Source organism: Tamandua tetradactyla, chromosome 7, assembly GCF_023851605.1.
Source record: "Tamandua tetradactyla isolate mTamTet1 chromosome 7, mTamTet1.pri, whole genome shotgun sequence".
NCBI lineage: Eukaryota > Metazoa > Chordata > Mammalia > Pilosa > Myrmecophagidae > Tamandua > Tamandua tetradactyla.
The window spans coordinates 138,884,312-138,905,545 of NC_135333.1; the positions used below are offsets into that span (position 1 = coordinate 138,884,312).

The 21,234-nt window shown below is 33.1% G+C and overlaps 1 protein-coding gene across 11 annotated transcripts in view; it reads left to right on the forward strand.

Moving 5' to 3' along the window:
* The window catches only part of CNOT2 (CCR4-NOT transcription complex subunit 2), a 118,375-nt gene that overhangs the window by 80,909 nt on the left and 16,232 nt on the right, over positions 1–21,234 (forward strand). For 9 of the 11 annotated variants that reach the window (XM_077111426.1, XM_077111418.1, XM_077111417.1 and 6 more), the window contains 5 exons: positions 4,542–4,608; positions 14,226–14,373; positions 15,085–15,267; positions 17,600–17,679; positions 20,251–20,376. In XM_077111426.1, coding sequence (XP_076967541.1) covers positions 4,542–4,608; positions 14,226–14,373; positions 15,085–15,267; positions 17,600–17,679; positions 20,251–20,376 — 604 coding nt within the window. The remainder of the gene's footprint in view (positions 1–4,541; positions 4,609–14,225; positions 14,374–15,084; positions 15,268–17,599; positions 17,680–20,250; positions 20,377–21,234) is intronic. The other 2 variants (XM_077111424.1, XM_077111425.1) reach the window with 1 other exon arrangement.

Genomic DNA, 21,234 nt, shown 5'->3' on the forward strand with positions numbered 1-21,234 from the left:
AAATTCAGAAGTCATATTTCATCTGTTGTTTTTATCCTGGCATTAATTACTTAATGCTAGGAATTATGTTATCATCTTACCTTTAAGTATATTTTACAATGAATTTTTAGAGGACATTTTAAAATTTAAATACTTCATTTTTTAGTAGGTTTTGTGGTCAGGGAAGTTTATTTGACAGAATTGTGTTATATTTTGCAGTTGTTTGTCTTAAGTGAAAAGTGATTTGTTGGCCAAAATGATTATACTGTTTTGTGATTGAAGGTATATTCATTAGAGATAGTGATTGTGAGAAGTGGTCACTGTTAGGAATCATGAGAGAGATAGAAGACTTAACACTTCTGTGCTGTTAAGGAGATATGGCAGGACCAGATTTTCAAGTACACATGTTTTTAAGCAAAAGTCTTCGAACTTTTTTTGGTGATGGTTTTGAGTTGTGTCTAATAGCTATGAAAATAATTTTAAATATATGCTTATTTCTAACCTGTTGATTTCGTTCACAATCTGTATAATAAACAGAATGAGGGGCTCTTTGGTGGGTCAGGGAAATAACTAGAATCTTATTACTAATTATTCTAGTTGTTTTTTGGTTTTTATTCTTTTGGTACTACAGTGTACACTTCATGAATGATGGGGAAAAGATAAAGTTGTTAATGATGGTTTTAGACTGGGAACACTGTAGTCTAATTGCTGTTCTCAGAATTCTACTGTTTACATAACATGTAATCTTTTTCTACCACTTTCCCCCATTAAGAACAAGTTGTACTCCTTATTTTACCTGGAATTTGTGAAGATAAATATCTTTCTTTAGTTGTTTGAGCAAAAAGATATAACTTTTAGGGTATTATTTAATAAATTCCCCTACGGCAGAATACTCCTCCTCTGACTGTCTGCTGTTAATGAAAGTCCTGCATTAAGAGGAAGATTAGATTATTAGCAGCTGCTGCTACCGTTTATTGAGCATCCACTATGTGCCAATCTTTTCTCATTTATTCTTCACTTCAACTTTATGAGGTAGGTAGTATTATTTCCGTCCTACAGGAAGGAACTGAGGCTCGGCAGTCCCATTGGTAAGTGGTAGAACCAGAATTCAAACCCAGATTTTTCCTGACTCCAAAAACTGGCTGTTTCCACTTAAGCTACAGTCCCTACTACAGTGTTTCTCTGGATCTAAAGTTCTGTATTTTTCTAAGAAATGAACTTTTATATTATTAACTTACAGCATTTAAAAATATAAATTTCCTGATGTTTGCTGAGTATAGACCTTGCTCTGCCAGAGTACATTTCTTGTGCGTTTTCTTTGCCCACTTTAATAACATTTCTATCCCTGTTACGTTCCTTCATTGTGTTGAGTTGATTTTTAGCATTCATTTATTTCATGAAGCATGTTTTCAGAGTTTAACAATACATATCAACAGAGAGAATTTATACCAGTTATCTGTATTTTTGACATTTTGAGCCTGTCACTCAACATCCATATTTATAGTTTGGTTATCAATGCTTATTTCACATGGGTGTCTTGAAAGTCATAAACTCTTAAATTAACATTAACTACTTTCATATTCTTGTGTAAAACAGTGTTTACTAATCTTTTTCACGTAATGGCATACTTAGAAATTGCATAATTTGCATGGCACTGGTAAACAGATCACTCTGGTTCTCTTGGTTCCAGTTAATTAGCCTAGAGAGACATACATTCTGGGAAGGAAAACATGTATTCTTTGAAATTAAGTATTCAATAAATATATAAATTTTTGAGAAAAATAAAGTCTTAAGTGGTTGATTCTAAAACGTTCACAGTATGGATTATTCAAAGTCATGCTTTCATGCAGGCTGATATTTGAAATCTTTAGAGACAAGTTTGCTCTTGTACTTTTCATTTATAGCTTATAATTACAGAAAACTACAATTCTTAAACATTTTATATAAACTTTTACCACTTGTCAACTAAAGCTTCAGTATATATTATATACCTCTTTTGATCTTGTTCTCACAATTTGGAAATGAACTTTTAATACGTTTTGGAATTTTTACAGTCAGTAATGACCATGGTCTGTAGCAAAAGAACTTGATCAAACATGCCTCTTCTTTCCATTTATTGAATTATACTTGATAAAGAATATATAACTTGAATGTCATATGTTTGTCTGTATTGAAAAGGAGTATGTGTAAGGTTTAGATGTTTTTAAAGAAAATTCTTTACTGTATTGCAAATTACTGCTGTTTTTAGAGTGGTGTGTAACTCACCTACCTCAGAAGAGCCTGAAGTGCATCATTAGTTTAAAAACCACCATTAAAAAAAAGTAGTCAATTTCAGAATAATTTAAATAAGATAGAATTTTGACATGGAAGTAGCATGAAACCTGTATTGTGTTCCACTTACTTTTCCTAAAGTGATCAGTGTCATCATGACTCCCCATCACTAGAAATCATAGAGTGGCCTCTGATAGCCCTGACTGGTAATTTCCCATCCCCTTTTCCCTATAGCCCATCAGTTCAATTGGACATTAAATTCTAGCATTCCAGAATGCCTTGCTTGTCTAATCCTACTTCTGTTCCAAATTTAATATTTTACTGGTTTCTATTTCTATCCATTTATTCTATTAGAATTACCTTCCCAAAGCACATTTTGATCATGTCACTTCTTTGTTTAATATTATTTCTTCTCTTCATTGCCATAGTTGGTAGCCATCTATTTTTTTATTTTTTATTTTTTTGAGGGGAGGGGTGCATGGTCCGGGAATCGAACCTGGGTCTCCCGCATGGAAGGCGAACATTCTACCACTGAACCACCCTTGCTCTTGGTAGCCATCTGTTTTAGTTTCTTAGCTGCTAAAACAAGTACCACTCAATGAGTCAACTTAACAAGAATTTATTGGCTCATGATTTCAGAGGCTGGAAGGCTTGCTTCTTCCTAGGGCTATCTTTAGCCGGCAGGCAATCTTTGGGGTTCCTTAGCTTTTCTGTCACATGGCATGCAAATGGCAATGCCTTCTCCTTTCTCCGTTAGGTTGGATTTTTTCTTCTCCCCATTGCTTTCTCTTTCTGTGTCCAGTTTCCTTTGCTTTTAAGGACTTATGCCAAACTGGATTAAGGTCTACCCTCATTCAATTTGGGCACATCTCAACTAATAACATCTTCAGAGGTCCTGTTTGAAAATGGGTTCACTTCTACAGGACCAGGGATAGGGACCTGAACATGCCTTTTGTGGGGGACCTGAACATGCCTTTTGTTCAATTCTCAACAACCATCTTTGTGTGGCAATCAAGAAAATCCTTTACTATTCGACCCCAATGTATTATTTTGGGGCCTAATATACACAGAAGTGCACCATCCTTTCTCCCCATTTATTCTATTGTACAGGCTCCACTGTTTCTTCTTTTGTTTGATTCCTAATCATATAATTAACTCGTTTTGCACTTGCATTTACTACATATTCTCAGCCTCGAATACCCTCATGTGTACCTGTATGGCACATCACTGCTGTGTGAAGTGTTCCTGCTACCTCACTCTTGTTCAGAATTCTCTTCCTCCAGTGATACAAAATTTCTTTTATAGCATCTCTCTCACTGTTTCTTAGATTATAATTAATTATATATAGTTCGTTCTCTTTTTCTTCTAGATTATGAGCCTTTTGATGCTCTGGCCCCATGTCTTATTGAATTGGGGTTGTCTAATATAGTACTTGGAAAACACACACACACACACACATATACAAACATACATACATCCGTGTGCACACTTCCATCTACTCAGCTTAAGTATCTCCTTGGTATATAGTGTTACCACAATACTAAACCCTATGAGTAAATATGAATATAATGTGTTCCATGAGTATAATAGGCTTTTAAGTAATTTATACTTTTATTACTAAAAGAAAAAGACATTGGTGCGAAAGATTCAAAAGCATGCAACAAATGCCACAAAATTTACATCATTCACCAGCAGATAGAATGCATTATAAAACATCTTTATCTTTTAAGTATTTTTTATTTGTCTTTTGCTATTATATCATTCTCCATTTATTACATAGGTATGTATATGATTAATAGATTTTTCTGTATATTTGCACATCAATTATTTGTGTATAACAACCAGCAAATAGTCTTACAAAGTACAGAACCTTTCTTTTTAAGTACTTTTTAATTTTAATAAACTGAATTTAGGATTTAGCTTTATAAATTATTTAAGAATCAAGCAATTTTTCTTATAAATTTTTAGAGGTTAACTTTTTGAGATAGAGCCTTTGTGCCTTTTTTAGCTTAGTTTTGTTCTATTAAGTGAAGTAATGGTGCTGCTATAGTTTTGATTTAGTGAAACTTAACATCCTTGATAGTAATTAAGAATGAATTTCTTTTGCACAGTTTGGTTTCATCCTATTGTTATATTCTCTTTAAAAACATGGAATTTTTAAATGTAATTGTATTTTCTGAATAAGATATATAGATTTGAATCTCACATATTATAATGTATAGACTTATAAAGTATGAATACAGTGCTCTATGTGCTTTCTTTATGCTCTAATATAATTAATTTGTTTCTAGATGCTGGCATCACCATCTACATCAGGTCAGCTGTCTCAGTTTGGGGCAAGTTTATACGGGCAACAAAGTAAGAATTTTGTATTTTTTCCGGGATGCTTTATTTAAAGAGAAAAATAATTATCAAATAAAGAACAACCAGTGCTGCCCTTATGGGTTCATTCTAAGGTTTAAAAGGAAAGATATTTAATTTTCAGAGATTTCCTTATTTCACTTATATAGCAAAACCTCACCATTCCAAGTCTACTAATTCAAAATTTGTTATTTGGATATAGGTTAGATTGAAGTCTAGTTCTGGATCTTTTGTATTTTTATTTTCTTTTGCAGTATTTTTGAAGAACAATTTGCAAACAATTTACGTCATGATTTTACTGAGAGGAAGTTAAGGCTTTTTTTTTTGCTTCGCTGGCTAGGTTTTTTTGTTTGTGGTTTTTTTTAGCTTAGTTTTGTGTTTTTTTTAAGTGAAGTAATGGTGCTACTATAATTTTCATCTAGTGAAACTTAACATACTTCATAGTAAAGAATGAATTCCTTTTGCACAGTTTGATTTCATCTATTATATTCTCCATCCTTATTTATTAATGAATCTCCATTACTTAACAACAGTTCATGAAATGCTCATTTTATTTAGCAAATACACTTTTGCTTTAGCTTAGTCTAGGTGTAGAATCTAGATTTTTTGACTTAGTTCGATGCTTTTCCCGTGACACAAGATTCTGTTTCTTTTAAGTATTGAAATACTTTTCAAGCACTTAGCACAGTTCCTGGCGCATAGTAAGCGCTCAATAAATGTTACCTATTATTATCACAAAATTTTCATAAATCTCTAAATTAGAAAATATCTTCTTTTCTTTTCCAAATTAATTTTCCAAAATGTTACATGTTAATAAGATATTCATCATCTCTCTTAATGTCACTTATATGGGGGGGATAAAAGTGTTACAGGATTCTTTCAAAGTTTATAGAATAAGAGTAACTGGAAAAAAAGTCTGATGACTGTCTTACCAACTTAAAGTAAAAATCAGTTAGTTGAGCTGGAACTCTTTCCCAGGATTTCCAAATAGTTTGTCATACTACTTTATCCTTCAAATTGATTTTGGAGTTCAGTTGGAAAAGAAACCGGTTTATAGACAAGCATACTTGCCATCCTTTTTCTGTCTATTTTTTGTAGTTTTCTTCTTTTGCTATGGGATGCAATTTTCTTAATTCAGAATTAGTGAATAAAATTTACTAATTTGCTTATAGATATTAGCAGTTTTCCTTTAGGCAGAAAATGTCTTAAAAGCTTTTTATTACCTTTTAGAAATTGCTCACTTACCCTCAAATATTCATCCTAGTTGTTGAGGTGATACCAGCTATTAGCTTGTCTCATTTAGCCTGTGTTCTAATATGACTTTTGCCCTTCTGGTAACGTTACTGTGGAAGTATCTCATTATTTCAAAGCTATAGTTTATTACTGTTTATCATAGTTTATTATTTACCATGGAAGTATCTCATTATTTTAAAGCTATAGTTTATTTACTGAGCAACTGCAAAGAATTTTTTTTTTGATTATTATTTTTTAAAGCACACAGTTTATCAGAGTAAAAATTAAATATGGAGTGGAGAAAAATTATATTGGGGAAATTTCAGGTTATTTTTATGAGGAAGAATGACAATTACAGTATAATCAGCTGTTTGCATTTTTTTTTAAATCTGCCCTAATATTTTTAACCTGCAAATGTGAAAATGTAATTGGGTTAAAATATAGAATAGGTTAAGTTTGGAAGTCACCTCGTTTGTATGATAGTCATTTAATGGCTTCTTAATTTGTATAAATCATTGTGCTTTTTGTTAAGGATAATAAAGATTAGTAAATGAGCAAAGCTTCTTTCATTAGAGAAGGTGTTTTCAGGGTACTTGTTAATTTTTTAAGGAGTCATGTATGAGAAAAATGCCTCCTGTTGAAATTCATTATTAAGTGGCTTAAATGGCTATATGTCTAGAGCATCATTGAAACAACATTTTGAACATATGGCCCATTCTAGTAGACTAGAGATGTTATTCTTATGTTAGGCATATTCTTATGCCTTTATCACAGTATTGTAGTTAGCCATTGCGAGTGATAAAATGAAAAGTTTCTTTTTTCCTCCCAAAATCATTGAATACCACCATTAACTCTGTATTTGGATTGACAAAGTTTTAGTCGGATTTGGGCCATTAAAATGTAAGGTCTACCGTTGTGTGTTCTTGATGGTTAGAATTGTTGTTAAAGGTAGAGAAGAGGGAGGGTTCACTTTGTTATGGATACACAACTGCTTAAATCTACGTTTTTCCAGATTTGAATGGAAGTGATTGTGCTGTATATGAGATACCCCAAAATGTGGACTAAGGGTTTGTATGAGCTCAGATTCTTCTAGTACTGTATGATTATATTCAAATATGTAAGTAACTTCTCATCTAGGAATTCATGTGAATACTGTTCATCAAATGGTATTTATAGCAGCCAGTGAATGTGACCTTATATTAAAGTGGATGATCTCTATTTGTCATCCTTGAGTGTCTGTATAAAATTTTAGTCATACCGTATAGACTAAGGACCCACCCCTAGGGTCCCTCAAATTGTTCACTAAATTGGAATGAGCGGCCAGCCAGGAAATAATGTATCTTGGATATTCAATGCATTTAAACTAAGTGGTTGTAAAGTTGGAGCAAGCTTTTCTTATTTATTTATTTATTTATTTTTTACATGGGCAGGTACCGGGAATCGAACCTGGGTCCTCTGGCATGGCAGGCGAACATTCTTGCCTGCTGAGCCACTGTGGCCCACCCCAAGCTTTTCTTAATTAACAAGATTTAGAGCCCTGGAGGAAAGAGAAAAAGGAAACTACCGCTTATTTATTGAGTGCTTCCTACATGTATATTTTCTTATAGGCACATAGGTTAGCTGCCTGGATGAATACAGTTTACGTGTTTGTATCTGAATCCTTAGAGAATCTGGACCCCTTGCTTGAAGAGGAAATAAATCTATTGCTGGGATCTTAAACTCCTGGCTTGTGAGCAGTTGCATAAGCTCATGCTTCCAATAGACATCCCTTTGATCTTCTGCTTTGAGAACACCTCTGTGAAGGCCACTTGCTTTGTGGGGGACCAGAGCATAGGTGGGGTGGTTCAGAATTTATGCTGTTAACCTTGGAGATAGGCAAATGACACATTTTGGTAGCTTTAGAAATTTGTAGGAGATTTAACAAATACTTGAATTATAGTAACTACATACTGAATACTCTCAAGAAGTGCATGGTATCGTTGGGAAAGACAGGCATATTTCTACTACAGTGCTGTTACATAGGTTAAAAGGTACCATGTGTCAAGTAGACAGGCTTTTAATGTTTTGGGAGAAAAGCACAGTAGGCTACAGTGATATATGAACACTTTAAAAAGGAGGTAACAACTGAATTTAACAGCTGCTTCTTGAGTGCCTCCCATATTTAATTCCATACTAGATACTGCAAATGTGTGGTTTAAGAGATCAGTCTCCTCTTTCTTTATTTAGAGAAGTTATGGGTTTACAGAACAATCATGCATAAAATAAAATACAGGATTCATATATACCATCCCACCACCAACACCTTGCATTGATGTGAAACATTTGTTACAATTGATGATAGCACATTTTTGTAATTATACTATTAATTAAAGTCCATGGTTTAATTTAGGGTTCACTGTATAGTGTAGTTCCACAGACTTATAAAAAAATGTTTTGTTCTGTTACTATGTATGCAATCTAACATTTCCCCTTTTAATCATATTCATATATATATATTTCAGTGTTAACTGCATTCACAGTGTTGTGCTACCACCACCACTGAGATCATTCTCCTTTATGTCATCTGTGTACTTCTATATTATAGCTATAGTGTTACTGCATTTATTTATTGCATGTCTTCATTGTCTTTGTGTCCTTAGTAGCCTGCTCAAGGAAGAGTGAGAGAGGACAGTGTAATGAACAGAGAAGAGAGTGCAGTAGATTAATGGAGTAGCATGTATCAGATCATGTAGAGTCTTGTAAAGATTTGGTAGAGAATTTGGATTTTATTCTAAATTTAATGGGAAGAATATTAAAATCTGCCTTCTTTTTTTTTCCTTCTTGCTTGGGCAGGCACTGAGAATCTACCCCGGGTCCGATCTCTGGCATGGCAGGCAAGAAGTCTGCCTGCTGAGCCATGGTAGCCCGCCCAAGATCTGCCTTCATTTTTAAAAGATCACTTTGCTATGCAGAGAAAGGACTAGGTGGGAGAAGGATGACAGACAAGAAAGAAAGAGAGACAAGGCTACTACTACACAAATCCAGGCAAAAAAATATGGTAGCTTGAACTAGTTGAAGGTATTGAGAAGTGTTCAGATTTGGAATATTTTGGAGATAGAGCTACTATGATTTGATTTGGGTTATGAAAGAAAGGTGAGGACTAAGGATGATTTCTAAGGTTTGGAACCTGCATTGCTTTGTGAATAGGGTGCTATTAATCTATATTGGAAACTTAGATTGAGGAGTAGTGCAAAGTATACTTAGGAGATTTGCACAGCTGTTTGAAAGAGAGCCATCATCTGTAAGTTCTCAATCAGATGTTGCCTGGAACTCTCAGCTGGTTCTAATATGGCAGCAATTTCACATAGTTGGGGGTTTGAAGCCTGTTTGCTTCATCTGTGCTTAGCACCCAGAAGGCAGGCCCCTTCCTCCAGTTGTTATTACTTGTCCTCATTATTGTATATCTTGCTGTTCTCTGAGATGTTTTAACATCTATAACCCCCTGACTCCCTACCACTTGAGTGACCAAATACCAAGCTAAATCTGTCTTTAAGTATTAATTCATATTCTGTCTCCTCCAGAAAACTCTTCCTGTCCCATTCTGCACCCTAGTCTGAGTTAGTGGTGCATCCTATGTGCACATAAGAACAATATATGTACTGCATATAAACTCCTCATAAAACTTATTATTTATTTATTTATTTTGCTCTTTATTAGAGAAGCTTTGGGTTTACAAAGCAATCATGCATAAAATACAGGATTTCCATACACCACCCCATCCCAACAGTTTCCATCGGTGTGGAGCATTTACAATTGGTGATAGCATTTTTAAAATAATTGTACTGTTTTTTTTTTTAACAGTAGTTACCTTTGTTATCATTGATGAAAGATTATTAAAATTTTACTATTATCTATCAGCTGTAATTTATATTGGGTGCTTTTGAGCCTCTGTAGAACAAGAGAAGGGAAAGTATTCTTGGTGGGGAGAATGGTATGAGCAAATGATATGGGGAAAGAGAAAATTTTAAGATAAATATGTAGTATGTAATAGAGATTGGATTTGGGTAGATAAAGTGTTAATTAGAATTAGAAAATTCTTTTGTGTCTCAATAGAAAATTTTAAAGACTAAACTGTGATTTGAATTTAATATTGTAGAATAGCCCACCTCAACCCTGGGTAGAAACATCTGGAAAGTTTTTAAAATCCAATGCTTACCAATTGACCTGACCCAGACAAAATCACAATCTCTGGAATTGGGACCTAGATACCAATGTTTCTTTAAAGTTCACCTAGTGATACTAAAGTTAACAATTATTAAGAAATGGGGAAAGTAATTGGTTGAAAGAAGGTATTGAAAATAGAAGTAAAAAAATGGATCATTATCATTATTCTTTATTACCTCTCTGATCTTGGACAAGTCGCACAATATCGGCTTTAGTTCTTCCTCTGCGTTGTAGTTGGGATGCTCTTTAGAGTCTTTTTGATCTCTAAAATCCATTGAATTTTTTTTGAGCCGGAAATTGAACCAGGGTCTCCTGCGTGGCAGGCGAGCATTCTACCACTGAACTACCCATACATCCACATCCATTGATTTTTAATGAAAGATTGCATGCTATTATTTTTTTAGGGAAGGTTAATTGTTAAGTGCAGAAAAGTTTGGCGGTAAGAGGTTAAAGGACAATTTAGGACTGTTGTCCTTCGTTAATGTGAGCAGTGAATTCCCAGAGGAAACTAGTTGCTTTGAGAATGGAAAAGGGCACACACTAAGTAGTCTTCTTGCATCAATTAAAGGGCTTTTTCCTCTCCTTAATAAAAATTCCAGGGAACTTCATTTAAATATGAGTATTCAGGGATTGGTTACTGTGATTCTGTTTTTTTTTCCTTTAAACTTATATTATTGCTTTTGTTTATTTCTAGCAGAAGATAGCATGAGAGTTACACATCTTGCCACAAATACTTAAGGAATGTGTTGTTAATTTATGCACTGGAAATAATTTATGAAATCATTTTTTAGATCATATTCTTTTGGGTTTTGCAAAAATAAGTAAGGAATATTTAGGATAATGTCCAGATATACCTCCTAATATATTATTTATCAGTTTGTTAAATTGAAGGAAAATTTTGACTCAGAACTGTAACCTTTTTTGGGGGGCATGGTCAGGCACCAGGAATCGAACCTGGGTCTCCACCTGGCAGACAAGCACTCTGCCTGCTGAGCCACCTTGGCCCGCCTTAGAACTCTAACTTATTACACTGTTTTTGTTGTTGTTCGTTCCTTTCTTTTTTTGCTTGTCTGTGAAAAGGGAATAAATAACTTCTCTTTAGTACTGTTGTAGAAGAAAGTGAGTTCCATAGCATAATGCTACTTAATACATTGCTGTTAGGTGCTCAGTAAATTTTAATTCTACTTACCTCGCAATCACCTGCAGATACACAAGCTCATACTACATACATATGCACATTTTTTTTTTAGTTCTTTTATGACAAAAATTTTTAATGAGCTTTTTCCTTCTTTTTTTATTTGCTTGTTTGTGTGCTTGCTTGCTTGTTTGCATGTCCTATTCTTGGTACAATATTTTGTAAATGATTTTGTGATTGTTTCTAATTATACTAGTAAAGGTTAAGTATTTCCTTCCCCTGTCCCCAGCCAGTTGTTATAGCTTGATTAAAGTAGCTCAGATTTAATATTTTGTTTCCCAAAAATAAATCTTTGCGTTTCTTACTTGGTGCTATTTTTTTGTGTGCTTTAAATTTAATGTTTTAAAGATCGATTTTAAGTATTCAGCGGTTGATAAGCCATTTCAAAATAATGCTCTTGTTTCTTTTGATCTTCTCACAGCTAGTTCAACCAAGTGAAATTTAAAACTTTTGGATTAGCTGTTTTTATGAAATCAAGAGAATGAATTTTGAAAGTTAAAATAAAAATAAACTATTATTTTTGATTTCCTTTCTTCTGTACTATCTTCTTCCATTATGCATTAACTCAAGTATGCTGATCCCTAATTGACTAAATAGCCTTACTCAGTTTTATTTGTTTCCAAAAGTTTTTTTGTTAGTGTTCAGATTATCTCCAGTCTTTAAAATATTTCTGAAGTTGTAAATTTTCATATATTGTGTAGAATAATATATACATGGAGGGTTGAAGAGGACAAATCTCAATAGGTCTTTTTTTGAACTTGTAGATTATTACAAGGAACAGTGGGTACCAGATTTTTTGAGCATATGCTTGTAGTGATGATGGTGTTGTAAAGAAGTTGAAGAAAATTAAAACTGTGTTAAGGTATAAAGGAGAGAGAGAGTAAGAAAATGAAAGCAGAGAAGGAAGGGGAGATTTAGAAAGAAAGGTTGAAGGGAAGGAAGAGTAGGCAAAAAGAGAAAAAAAAAAGGAGGAAAAATAGATAAGAGGTGTTTCAATTCAGTAGACACTTAGAAGTGTACTGACCAGGAGTTGTATTAGGCTCCCACAGTGCTTCCATTAAGAACACTAGTAGTTAAGAGATCTAAATTCTAGTCCTGGTTCTTTATGTCACCTTGGAGAAGTCAGTTAACTTATCTGAGGCTCAAATTCCTAATCTATAAAATGCAAACATTGAACTAGGTGATCTTTAAGGTCCCTTCTGGCTCTAAAATTGTATACTTTTTCTTAGTGGTCAGTGACCAAGAAACAATTTCTGTGAGAAATTTGCAACGGTAGCTGATTTTTTGACAACATGTTTGGAGAATAGTTTTAAGCTTCATGAGGGTAGTAGTCTTTTCTGTCTTGTTCACTGCTGTATCCTCAGCAGCTAAGATAGTGCTTGGCACATAGTAGACATTCAATAAATGTTTGCTGATGAGTAAAATGAAAGATAACACTTTCATGGTCCTTCACAGAAGCACCTAGAGACCCTAGAAGAAAAACTGGTGTGCTCAAGGGATGGGAAAAACCGATTTCTTCTGGAAAAAATCTTACACAGGCTGATTTTCAGTCTCTTATTTGTTCTTATTTTGTCCCAAATTTAGATAAAGTGCCTCATCTAGTGGCATTCTCAAGGTCACAAAATTTATGATGGCAAGACCTGCATAGAGTGACTAAACCAACTTACAGTTTTGGCCAGTTCCCTTCAAGTAATTTAAGAAATGCAGAAGCAAAATTGAGTCTTCATGGTGCACGAATGACAAGAGTGCACATATAATATAGTAGCTGTATTGAATTGGATTCATTGGCTTCACTCAGTTGAAAAGCAAAGTTGAGTTCTAGGGCTGCCAAATTCCGGATTCCTATGAGGAATCTTCTTGGTCCACTGGTGTCCCTAGGTTAGAAAGTGGTGGTACATTGTTATGTCAGATGGTAAACTTTGCAAATATATTTGAAGGAAAACATTCATATCATATATAGTAACTCCATTAATTTGGAGGTCATAGTTTCAAAGTCTTTGAAATTTCAAAAGCTTTGAAATTCTTGAACCCAAAATTAGATTAAAAAGAAACAGAAAAGTCACTTTAAATCCTCATGAACTCTTATGCCATCTTATCATTTTACCTAATTTCTAGTTCACAATAGGCTTAATTGACTGATATGCCATTTCACAGCAGATTAGAAACAGAGCACTAGCACTAAAAGCTATGGGCCAGGAAGGTAGAAGAAAGGCAAGGAGGTGTTCATGAGTAGATATGACAACAGAAATGATAGCTAAACATCTTTACTTTGAGGGATAAATGGGGAAAAATATATAGAACATTAGCTGTCCATTATTTTGGATCATTAAGAAGAAAATAATTTTTGTTTCATATTATCTGAATAAAAAGGCAAGAACTTGTAATATATTTTTGAAATAAGTTTATCCAAAGTGGTTAATTTTTTGTTTTGTACAATGAATGGTAAATCTTGTAATACACCTACTGGAATACGTCCATTGATAAATAGAGGATCAAATAATGACATTTTAAAAAATACTTTAAATTGTTATATTAGGTTGAATTTTTAGTTGCTGGCATTTTATGTTGGATATGTAAAAATTGTTTTGTGAGATACATAAATAGTAGTAAAGAAACTCATGCATCAGTTGTGAATTAAAACATAACACATAAGATTGCAAAATTTCTTAAAAAGACGTATTTGTACATAATGATATTGTGTTTTTATTAAAGCAAGTCACCTTAATTTGTTAAAATCGTTGACAAATAGTTTATTGTAAAATAGAAATATAAAAGCAGTGTTCATTCATAATAATTAAATTTCAGATTAGAACATACTTTTGTTCCAAATCAAAGTCCATTTAGAGTGAATCAGATATGCTCATTTAAGATTTGTGTATCATGTTAGGTCATTTTAAATGTTTTACTTTGCCAACTCCAGAAGATGGATAACAATTTCATTCCTGATGGCAATGAATTTCCTTCTTCTGAATTTTTTTATTAGGTGCACTAGGCCTTCCAATGAGGGGGATGAGCAACAATACCCCTCAGTTAAATCGCAGCTTATCACAAGGCACTCAGTTAACGAGCCACGTCACGCCAACAACAGGGGTACCAACAATGTCACTTCACACGCCTCCATCTCCGAGCAGGTATTTACTGATGGGCCAGAATGTTTCTCAAAATGTATCTTTGTAGAGTGAGCAAGCTTTTTAGTCTTCTAAGAAAGTGATTAATTATTTGATTTTCTTATTCAGTGCCTTTCATTGAGGAAAAATAAGTTGATTGCCCTATGCTAATTTTATTTTGTTGCAAATTGTCGAGTATAGAGCAAGATGTTTTTATCCTATAGCTAAGTACAGTGATCAATTGGGTGGGTATCTAGGCTAATCACACTACTTGGTAAACTTTTTCAAAAAGCATCCCCTTCCTCAAAGGAGAACTGTGCAATATAAAATTGCTACCCCTACAGTTCTGATTATTGCTCCCTCACCACACATCCTTTCTTTAGCAAAAGTAAAATAAAACATGACATAAATATGCATAATAGTATGAAAAAGATAGAATGACATACAATTGGAATGAAATTCTTCAAAATACATGTTTGAAATAAATTTGTATTTTGTCATAGTCACACCAATAGTTCTTTCAACTTAAATCTCACCTATATTATTCTCTATAATTTGCCTCTTTTTGTTTGATTGCTTTGATTTTTTTTCCAAAGAGCTAGAAATGAAGAGACAAAAGAATCAAATTAATACAAATTAGCAATGCAATTTCTAGAGTTGGGCAGGTTGATTTTATAGAGAACTCTAATAAGTTGTTGTACAGAGCTTATTTAGTGTAATGGACTTCTTTTTCAGGGGTATTTTGCCTATGAATCCTAGGAATATGATGAACCACTCCCAGGTTGGTCAGGGCATTGGAATTCCAAGCAGGACAAATAGCATGAGCAGTTCAGGGTTAGGTAGCCCCAACAGAAGCTCACCAAGCATAATATGTATGCCAAAGCAGCAGCCTTCTCGACAGCCTTTTACTGTGAACAGGTAAGATGTTTCTTGATACTGTGTATAATTGTCTTTCTGAGTATCTTCAGATATGCCTTTACATTGTCCACCACTCTGTTCTTGAGTCTTGGCTTATGTCTCATAAGTGTGTTTCATCATATATTTATGACCAAAGATTTCTTTCTGTTACACATCACAGCTGTAATATCTCCAAACTTAAGATATATTCTTTTTAAAACAAGTTTCATTTTAGAAGGCAAACTAAAGTATTATTGTTGTTTGTTAGAAAAGGACTGATTTTAGATTGTCACCAAACAAATTTCTGTTGATAGGTACTTCCTCTATAAAGTGAGCTTGGTCACCTCTATTATGAGTTTCAGGCTTATGAATAGGACTGGAGAATATGTTAAGACTATTACTACCTTGATCCAGTTATGCTTTCGTTAAATACTCAACTGAAATTCAGTTTTATACTTTAGAGAATTACTGACCAAAGATTTTTTTAAGCCTGTATCTACACTATTTAAAAACAGTCCTATCTATGGATTCAAAACAAAAAGATAAGCGGTTGGAGTTTTCCCCTCCTTTTTGCACTTTCCATTGTGCATATTATTCAAATAATAACACGGGCTATACAACAGTGGTGCAGTGGCAGAATTCTCAGCTGCCTGCCTGAGACCCGTCTTCGGTTCCTGGAGCCTGCCCATGCCAAAAAAAAAAAATATATATATATATATATATATATATATATATATATATATATATATAAACAAACAAACAAATACACGAAAACTGTCCATTTTGTTGCGATTTTAAGTTGTTTTGGTAATTGAAGTGAGAATTCCGTTTACAACTTAAGCTTTCTTGGAAAAAAAGCTTTTAAGGTTATGAATAGCATATTTTTAAATGCGACCTAAAGAGGCAAAAAAGGAACCTTAATTTGGTTGTTATATCATGCCAATTTAATTCACTTTTTTCTAATACTTATAAAACCTAAATTAAAAATTAGAATCTTATTTTTTATTTAGGCTTATGAGCAATTTCATCCCCTTAATAGTTTCCTGCACCACATAATACTACTTGGGTTTATCATATCTCTCCTCATTCTTATAGTGTTGTCCATTGAATGTGTATTTAAATTTTTGCCTTTCTGTACTATTTCACATTTTAATTATTTTTAAAGATGACCTCGCTTATAAATTTTCAGTGTCTCTAGAACACTGCTTATTTCTACTATTAATGAGTTGTATTTATTTATAAAATGTTTTAGTCTCTGAGCACTTATTCAAATGTTTGAGGGTACCGATACCATCAGCAAGTCTAACCTGTTATTACACAAAAGTTTCCATTGGCTTTCTTACTCTTCTCCAGAATGTTTACAATTTATGAAAATATTGATTGGCCAATTAGCTTTACAGTTAGACCAAAAGAAAAAAAAGCTTTGTCATCGTCGAACAATTTAACCCAACTCATATTACTGATACAATGTCTTGTATCAGCAGGTTATTGATATTAAAGATGCATAGTTTAGTGTAGAATTTGCTTTACCAATTCTTAATGATATTCTTAATTACTTTGGTCTTAAGTTCAGACTTATTTTGTTTTTTTTCTAACCATGCTTAAGCTTGTGCAAAAAAGGGAGGCATTTGTAACTATTTGCCAAGTACCATTTGTACATTAATTCAGAATTGGAGGCCCTATGGGGAAATTATTATTTTTCTTTTAAGTAGCTAAAAGGTAAACTATAGATAATGTGTTTGAAAACTTTGAATTCAGCATTTTTTAGAAAAACATCATTTAATTCAGTTTAGTTAAACATTTATTGAGTGTCTATTATATCCTCTTGAGCTAAGAATGGAGGATGCAAAGATGAATATGACATAGACTCCCTCCATGGGGAATTTATAGACTAGTTGGGAAAAGTAGACCTGATATGAGAGAAGATCTATTATGAAAAGTTTAATGGCAGTCTTCACCAATAGGGAAAGAATAGCAAATATTCACCAAGAATAGACTTATATTAAACTGCATATTTTTGAGGCTGGTTAATTCTTCCGGGATAACCAGTAAGAAGTTGACTCTCCAGGTACACAAAATGGTACCTTTAATCACTGCTTTACTTGTGGTTCACATTATAAATTCTCTTTTGTTTTTTAATTAATCTGTTTAAGACATTTTGGTTCCCAGTTCATGAAAGGACATTAGGGAAGTTTTTAAATTAAAAAAAGATTAAACTCAGAAAAATCAAATTAGTTTTGATTTTTAAGCATATTGTTGTATATGAGGAGATCAAAAGTGTACACTTTTGTTTTTCTTCGTCTGAAAGCTAGTGTTCTTACTGTATATCTAAAATTATTTTCTATGTACCCAGTATGTCTGGATTTGGAATGAACAGGAATCAGGCATTTGGAATGAATAACTCCTTATCAAGTAACATTTTTAATGGAACAGGTAAGCTTATTCTGGAGCCTAGTATCTTATAAAAAACATATGGTAGATTTTTGAAATATAAAGCAATTCAACATACCGGTGTTAAAATATTTTAGGATTTTTTATTGTGATAAGTGGCAGAATTTAACTTAGTAAGAAGTTGACAAGAATAGGATTTAATTTAATTAGCAATTGAGAAATGTCCCTATTTTAGATATATCTTTCCCTTGGCGTGGTAACAATGTAGTGATTTGTTATAACATCAGAATTACTTCCTAATACCTAAAAGAGAGCCTAAACGTTAACATGCTCTGTATTTATGCTTCAGTCTTTTTTGCTTCAAGAGCTTTTTTCTCTCCTCGGCCCTGTCAACTGTAATAAAGTACTACAGTCTAGGCTATGTTGGGTGGTATGACATTGTGACTGTAGTGACCCAGATTAGGGAAAACTTTAAATTATATGGAGCATTTAACAGTTTTTGGTACCTAGTTTTATGAATTTTTGGTCCGGTTGTATGTTTAAAATTCAAATTTTAGTTACATGGAAAACCAATTCTATGTAACTAAAACCAGTAAAGAATTCATGCAGTTTGTTATTTCGTTTATCAACTGCTTCAGACAGAAGAAAGTAAAAAAGCTTTATTTCTGTTCTGCTTCAGGTTTCCTGGGTTTCCTGCTTCCTGGGGGAAGGTGGGCAGGGAAGGATGTTTTTATGATCATAGGTTAAAAAAAAAATGAATAGGATTGTTGAAAGAGAAATATATTTAAAGGAAATGGAAGGTGAAAGAACAATCAGTGAGATGGAACATGTGTAGAAGCAAGAGAAAAGAGTGAGGAAAAAGTCATTTGTCACTTTAGACTTTTAATTTTTAAATGATAATGTGCTTTTAGCAGCAGAGGTTGATAAAAGATTACTGTGAAAAAATTCCAGATTTGGGGATTTATAAATTATAATTTTGTGTTTGAGATCTTAATATGAAGTACAGTATTTCAATGTTTCTAATATGTGTATTTGTTCATACTTTAATATCTCTGAAATCAGACTGCATATCATAGTTGAATTTGCTTTATTCCTGATTAGGATATTAAAGTAACAGTGTGCCTGACAGTGTTATCTTAAATTCTAATTACATTTTATATAGTGGTTTAAAATCTTAGAATTACTTTTAAAATTCATTTTTAACTAAGTGTGTTTTTACTAGGAAAAATTATTTACAAGTCTTTTCCTAAAAATTTAAATAGGGAGCTCATGAAGTATTTTTAGGTTATAGTGTATAATTTAAAATTCTATCTTGAACCTAAAAATGTGTGTTAAAGTTTAATATCTGTTCAAAGTTTGTAGTTAATTTGCAATCAAATAATTCAAGAAAGATTACTTGGTAAATTGAAACACTATACAGATTGTTAATTTCTATTATCTCATTTGTATCTTTTTCAAATTCAAAAATGCATAAACCTAAATATTATTTAAATAATAGGTGTGAATGATTTTCTCTGTTACCCTTTGTAATCATAAATCTTTACCTGTTTTGGATTGTTATGTCTGCTAATTGAAAAAGTAATCTTGAGAATATTGGTGTGTTCTGAGGTTTTTTTCTTTATGCAATTTGGATATTAAAAAATTGACTGGTAAAAGGACAAAATAAATTGAAAATGGTTATAAAGCACTAAATTAAAAAAGAAGCCAAGATTAAAGGAAAACTGTAGTTCAGGCTAAAATTGATTGAGATAAAAATGTTGTCTTCAAAAATTAAAAAATACAAGGTTAGAATAATAAAAGTTGAGTAGAAATCAAGGAAATGTTTAAAATAGCAAAATAAGGAAGAATGGTTAAATTTTAACATAAAAAGCAAACTGATTTTTTTAGTTTAAAAAAGAGCAAAAATTAATTTTATTAATTCAATATATGTATTTATTGAGCGCCTACTGTGTAATAGGAGATATAAATTTCTGGACTTTGTATCATATACCCATACTTCCCACCCACTCACTAGCACATGGAAGCCCTCTCCCATCGCTTCTTATACCCCTACCCGAACAAATATACACACACATGAATAATACATACATATTTGTATATGGGTTCAATTGGTTACAGAGCAGAAGTTCTCAAGGCTTCTGCTACCACTGCCTATAGCTCAGATACCTTTTGACCATTTGTAGCTGGCAATGTCATTGTACCACCTAAATGTAACTGAAATTCCGGGCATTCCAGATAGAAACTCCACCTGGATATAATGAAAACAGCAGTTGTATCACAGTAATTTTATTAGCTAACAAATTATAATTTCATATTACCTTTTCCCAAAGAGGAACTAATGTACCACCTTATTCTTAATATTCTCTGTAGTCTCTAAGGTTTGGGATTTTTATTATGCTTGTTGTATATTGCTTCACTGAATTGAATGTTTCATGGAATTATTTCACCTGAAATCAGTCCACAAGTATTTATTGAACTCCTACTATATATCTAGTACATTGCAGTGCATTATTTAAGAAGGCAGTGTCATTTCAAATTATATTGTGATTAGTCTTTATAATCTCTTTAAAATGTTTGTAGACTCAATTACTCGTGTTTTTTCTTATTATTTAGATGGAAGCGAAAATGTGACAGGATTGGACCTTTCTGATTTTCCAGCATTGGCAGACCGAAACAGAAGGGAAGGAAGTGGTAACCCAACTCCATTAATAAACCCCTTGGCTGGAAGAGCTCCTTATGGTAATTAGTTTTTAAATGTTGCCCAATGGAAACTTTCCATTGCAGACAAACATACATATGCATATGTGTATGCACATGCTATGTTTGTTTTTCTAATCAAGTTAGTGTAATTTTTATAGCGCCTAAGTGCTTTTTTTCCTCCAAGAATCCTATAATAGCTAAGTTAAAGGGAAAAACTTAATTTATTCAGAAACACAAAAGGGAGGTCCTCATTGGTATTCAGAAGTTATTTCTTCTGGCATTTTTGCCTTAGTAAACCTTAAGTGATTATTTTTGTGGCCTGCCTTTTTTGTCCCAGTATTTTCCAAAAGAATATATTCCTAGTGAGTAAATGACTGACCACTATACATTGAAGATATTTCTCTAAACCAAGGTTTTGCAACCTCCACACTATTGACATTTTGGGCCAAGATAATTTTTGTTATAAAAGGTGGCAATGGGTGGGTTGCTGTCCTGTGCGTTGTAGAATATTTAGCAACATCCTGGCCCATACCCACCAGAGAGTCATTAACTCCCCCTCTTTTTCCGTTGTGACAACTACAAAAGTCTCCCAATATTGAACATGTTCCCCTGGTTAATGGTAGGGGGGTGTTGCCCCTCGTTGATAACTACTGCTCATGGGTCATGTATAGTTAATAAAAAGCCTCTTGGTCACCATTAAATATCCTTCATCATCCTTGTTCACTATCTCTAGTAGATTAGAGTTTAGGGATAGAAGCTGAAAAGAAATAAGGGACACATATGCAGTAACAATTCAGACATAAAAATTATGTAACAGCAGTTTAGGCAAGCACCTTTTTAATCCTTTGCATCTAGTAGTTTCCTTTAGGGAAAATGTGATAGAGACCAATAGCAGAA